The 5,858-nt window shown below is 38.4% G+C and overlaps 1 protein-coding gene across 3 annotated transcripts in view; it reads left to right on the top strand.

Annotated features, from left to right (window-relative positions):
* The first annotated feature begins 1,815 nt into the window (after window positions 1-1,815).
* Window positions 1,816-5,858, top strand: part of CAPRIN1 (cell cycle associated protein 1) — a 42,163-nt gene continuing 38,120 nt past the window's right edge. For all 3 annotated transcript variants that reach the window (XM_025195948.1, XM_025195794.1, XM_025196012.1), the window contains exons 1-2: window positions 1,816-1,876; window positions 3,234-3,320. In XM_025195948.1, the coding sequence (XP_025051733.1) occupies window positions 1,841-1,876; window positions 3,234-3,320 (123 nt within the window). In that variant the 5' untranslated portion in view covers window positions 1,816-1,840. The remainder of the gene's footprint in view (window positions 1,877-3,233; window positions 3,321-5,858) is intronic.

Raw genomic sequence — 5,858 nt, 5'->3', positions numbered from 1 at the left:
CCTCCCCACCAGTGACTGCTGTGTCCTGGGCCCGCAAGCGGAGCCGCTCCTCCGCCACCCGGTGGCAGAGTTCTCAGGTGAAGGCTCTGTCCCGTGCCTGCCCCAAGCCCGCAGCACCGGCTGCCCGGGTGGGCAGGCAGGGCTGTCCAGCAGCCACAGCCAGCATGACCTCTAGCTGGGGAGGGGTTCGGCCCAGCGAGGGACCCAGCTGGGCAGTGCCACGCTGACGTGCGTGTGGGAACTTTGTCCCTTCCCAAGCCCTTCAGCAGCCATTATGAAGCTGCTGAGGGGCTGGGGGAGGGACAAGGGGTTTCCCGTTGCAGGCCACAGAAAATGCCTTGGCGGGCCACATGTTGGACAAGAGTGTTTTAAATCATGTAAATTAAATAAATGATGTAAAGTAAATGGATTTTTAGGTCTTGGACTATAACTCTGTCAGCAGCAAATTAAATGGATTTCATGTTCCTCCCACCCTCCCGTTACCTTCTTTTGTGTAGATGTCTAGATGTATTCTCAGTTTAAATATTAGGATTCTTAAACCAGGTCTCCCCTGTTTCTGTTGTTTAATGCAGTTAATGCTGGGTGAATGGCATGGGGATCCATCTGTGGGCTGGATCCTGTACAGGGTTGGGATGTGGGGTTGGTCCACTGGCCAGACCCTACACGGTGGATTTTGCCATGTGCTGGCCTGATCTGGTGCACAGGGCCATATTATCTGGCCACCAGGGCTCCCCACAGGTTCAGAAATTTGGCAGCAGGGGCACAGCAATTAATGCTGTCATTGTTACCCACTGCCAAATGCCCAGACCTGTGGGGAGCTGTGTAATTGGATGCTGCAGCTCCGCAGGCTGGATCTGCTACATGGGCTGGGGGTTGAGCACCACTGCCTTAATGGAGTCTTGTATTGATTGTCAACTTCCTAAAGTAACTCTTGGAATGAGCAAGTGTGGGTAACCTGAACTTTTTCTGTTGTGTTCACATGAAAAACTCAGATCACATCTATTCTGGAAAACAAAGTTTTGACCAGCCTGAATTCTTTATCCTGTCTCCGTTTTAACCTGATCAGCAGGGATCCTGGTTTTCTCTAATAAAAAAAAAAAATTCCCAATTATGGGATTTAAAAAGTAACCTCAAATCCCTATTTTTCTATGTATCAGGAAGTAGTTAGCTGTATTACCTTCAAGTCAGGGAGAAGGTAGGGCAGGGGAGACATCTTAGAGATTCAACTTGTTCAGGAAGTCATCAGCTTTCATAAGTGACAGCCTACTTCATCAGATGCTATGAATGAGGTAGGCTTTCCTCTGCAAAAGTTTGTGCATTTGTGAGACAGTCTCTGAAGTGCTACCCTGCCCTGGATTTTGCTTCATAACTTGAGTAATTGTGTAATCTTCTAGAAGATATAAGATCCAAGTTTTTTTTCATGTGACAACAAGTAGAAAATTTTCAGGTTATCTTTAGGCATCGTGACAGTAAAAAGGATGTGAATTGAGGGGCCGCCCCCCGCTCCTGTCACCTTCAACACTGCAAGTAACTGTCTATGAACTGCAGTGTTCTGCAAGATGCATATTATAGTCACCTGAAAAAATGAGATTAAAATATTAATCCCTTACAGAAGTGTATTTTTAGTACTAGAAGATGAGTTTTTCATACAAAATAAATAATTTCACCTTTTAAGCACCTTGAGTAACTTTATATAAAGTATGCGGTGGGACTAACTCAGGAAAGTAATAGTATGTATTGATTTTTAGTTTTAAGTTATTTAAATCTTTAGGATTTGTACTATGAAAACATTAAAGTATTTTTCCTGTTTCAGGGTAAACTTGATGATTACCAGGAACGAATGAACAAGGGAGAACGCCTTAATCAAGATCAATTGGTAATTTTTTTAACTTCATTAAATTTCTTCTTTAAGCCATTTCATACTCTTTCTTTTAAACTTAAAGAAATTGTTCTAATTGAGCTTCAGCTCTAGTATTGATGGCAGAGTAAACAAGTGCCAAAACTGCAAGGATACGATATATGTTTGATTGGGCTTGGCTGGGTGTAAATTACTAATGTATTGCAGTGAAAACTGACTGAAATGTGTAACACTATGATACTGAAATATAATTATGATTGTGGTATCATTCAGGTTTTGTTTCAAATTGTGGGAGCCATGCATTCAACATTTTCAGTTCATATGCTTGGCACAAAGCTCTGAGTTGTTGTTGTTGTTGTTTGTTTTTTTGCGGGGGGGAGGATTTCAAGAAAATAGTTTTAATCTGTTAGAATTCATCTTGTTTTATCAGAAAATTGTTAGCTAGCTTCACTTATGAAGTAAGCTAGCAAGATGTTTATTTGAAACAACTGACAAAACTGATCATCAAAATTGAGAGTGGAGAGGCAGTTAAACAGTTTTATGAAGAGCATGATCTTTGATTACAGCAGTAGCTTAGTAGAGGTCTTACTCTTTGTTGAGGAGTTTTTGCTTTGAAGATGGAACGGGATTTTTAAAGGTCTTCTTGCTACTAAGGCAATTAAAGATTTTTTTTTTTAAGCATCTGTTTTTAAAAAATAAAGCGAAGGAAAATGCTGTATGTGGGAAACTAATCAGTAAAGGCTTTTCTAATACCCTTAACAGTCCCTAAAGCAAAGGAATTGGAGGCTAAGACAGCTATAATTTTATGTACTGTTTCACCCTTACTTCTAGTATAACCCCTGTTTAGCAAGGGTGTACCATCATTATCACTAGCACCACAGGGATATCAGCCTCCTGGCAGCTTCTTCCCCAGCTTGTGTACATTCTCACGGAGTTATGCAGGATGGGATCTGCCTTATTTTGGTGTTGCAAGAATGAAATATTAATATGGAATGAAAAAGCAGAATGTAGGCTAATATGTGCAGTCTTTTATAAAGATAAATTTATACTTTTTTTAGGCTGCATTAATCTGTATATCAGCCCAAATCTGGTATGAAAATTAGTTTAATTTTCACATCTTGAGCTCATGTGCAAGCTCAAAATTGTATACAAGTTCCTAAGACAAAGTTGACAAAAACTGAAGTTTCCCCTACTCTTTATTTGACTCTTCAAATGTTTAACTTTGATTTTTCAGTAGTACTACTTCTGCTTTTCATTAGTAGTACTACTGTTTAATGTTTTGATTATTTTCCAAGAAAAAAAGAGCTTTATGCATAATGTTTTAGTTGAAAACATGCATCTGTTATGTAGTAAGTGTTGCTTTTATTTTGTCAAGGATGCTGTGTCTAAGTACCAAGAAGTCACGAATAATCTGGAATTTGCAAAAGAACTTCAGAGGAGCTTCATGGCTCTGAGCCAAGATGTAAGTAAAGGGCATGTGATCCATTACAGGCCAACAGCTGAAGCAGAAAGCACTAAAGGCTTTAAACTTCCTGCTGCACAATGGGTTCTGTTTCATTAACAGTACAGGATGCTTGATAGCTTTTTCTAGAAAAGACCTAATGCACATTATCATTTGACTTAAATTGCAGTATGTTAAACAAAGTAAAGAGCTAACCAGAATAAGCTAGGTAGGTTATCTTGAAAATACATATTTAAACTTTTCAGTCATTGAGCTTTTTTTAATTCTGGTGTACTGCAACAATATGCTGAATAATTTGTAGTTGTAGATGATGGTCAGCTCTTTTCAGTACCTTTTTTGTACCACTGTACATCAAAAAGTATATAGACAAGAATTAACATACTACTTTTTTCTTTGAATTCTTTGAGCACTTGGCAGAACTTGACCAAAACGTAGAAAATGGAGTTATGGTACAGTGTTGACCTGCATACTGTATCATTTCAGTAGATCCCCTTAAAATGAAACATTAGAAAAAGAAAAGAAAAATGGAAGGTAATTCATAGGTGTACTTAGGCTTGTATATGAACACAAACATTTTATTACTTTATATTGCAGCAGGGTCTAAAGTTCTAGCTAGCTGGTAGACCATGTGTCTTAATCAGTAATAGTCCCTGCTTTACAGACCTTTGGGTGAACTCTCTTGCTGTTTTAGAGCAATACAGAACTTAAGTACATGAAATTTTCTCAGGTCAGATAAGGCTACAATAAAGAAATAGTTAATTGCATGTGAGTGTAGTGTGGGGTCCTAATTCAAATGATAACTATATAGGTGAAAGGTGCTGTATTTATTATGCTTGCTGATAATACTTGCATTAACTTATGAAAATGAATCCTAAATTTTTTTAATTGACAACTTTAATTCCAGTCCTCTGACCTTGTACCTTTTGCTTCCTTTGCCAAGTGCTTCAGCCACTAAATATGGTTACTCTTCAATTACACTGTATGGAATAAAGCTTAATGGATAGTCCAGTATTAACAAGTCTGGAGCACTGAAGTTTTTTAAAAACTTTATAGCAGTGCACTTAAGACTGGCAAATTGTGGGAAGAGAAGTGACCCAGGTAGAATTTGTTGTCTTGTCAGTATTGGTGAAACCCTCATCTCTAGAAAACCTGGCAGCACATTTAGTTTGCAGGTTTATTGGTGCTTCTAAAGCAGTGATTTTTCCAACCAAAGTTCCACAGCACCCTGAGGTGCTCAAAGATTCTTTTAAGAATGCCATTCTGTATTTGCTCTGTTAGGTATGCAGACACCTATATGCAATTCACAAGATAAATTCGGAGATTTCAAACAGGAGTCTGCAGTGTCAAAACCATTCTGACCCATCGTGATTTTTCTGAGTTTTCTGTAACAGAAGAATTTCTCTTGTTTTGCTGTAGTCAAAAAAAAAAAAAAAAAAAGAGTAGTGAAAACTAAGAGCTGGCATTTTCCAGTGGGTGTCTGGAATCTATTGAGGTTGAGAACCGGTGTTCTAGACAGCTTCAGTATACTTTCCAATACTATCAGCTTGGGTATGTAAATGCAAGTCATCCAGACTGTTTGGCCAGTTCCTAGTTACCTTCACTATATATAAGGGCTCTACCTACCTTCATTATATATAAGGGCTCTACCTTCCTATGTATAAAGCTCAACAACTTTTTATCTTCTGATAGGCATATCCTGTATTTGTTTGGCATTCTTAATCAGTTGACTGGCAGAGATCAGTGAACACTGGAATAACAAATTTGACTTCCTTTTCTTGCTCATTAATTAAGATTAGGTTTTTGTCTTTTTTTTTTTTTTTAATAGTTAAATATTTTGGTATTGGACTTTTTTTGTTGCAGTCTTTGGGTGAATTGAGGCTTGAGGAAGCAACGCCTTGGCAGAGATGGCAGAAAGTACATTAGAGGCTGCCTTTATTGTAAATACACAATTCCCAATTTCAGAGACTGTGTGTAATTTTGTATTTTTGCCTAAAAGGCAAAAAATATCTTCTGGACTGAATTGTTAAAACTACCAGTGTCCTATTGTTCAGCATGATTTCTAGCCTATAGTAAAATTATTTGTTAGCTGTATTTCTGTAGTAGTAGAGAGAGAGACAAGAGTGACAGAAGATTAGAGGGGCAAAACACTATAAGGAAAATCGCAATGAAGCTACTGTATCTGTAGCCAGACAGCTGCTGTTTGGCTGAATGGTCCTGGTCTATCATAAATCAGACAAAATATGAACGTTTTTGGAAGGTTTGTCTCCTTGTGTGGGTGAGATCCTATGGATGGAATATATTTCAGGTGTGTCTTGACACTTAACTTTAGTTTTAAAAGAGAACTTGATGAAAAGACGAAAGATGTCTAGTTCAACTGCTCTTGCTTTAGGATTTTTTACTGCCAAATAGAATGTTGAAAGATTTGGGCAAACTGCAAGACACCTAGTGAGGATGATTAATTACAGTAGTTTCTTGGTATCCTGCAAGGATTACGGCCACTTTATGCTTGATATTGCCACGGAGATCTTGCAATCTAAA

The sequence above is a fragment of the Alligator sinensis genome, unplaced genomic scaffold (genome assembly GCF_000455745.1).
Source record: "Alligator sinensis unplaced genomic scaffold, ASM45574v1 scaffold442_1, whole genome shotgun sequence".
Taxonomy (NCBI): Eukaryota; Metazoa; Chordata; order Crocodylia; family Alligatoridae; genus Alligator; species Alligator sinensis.
This window is presented reverse-complemented; position numbering and strand designations above follow the sequence as displayed.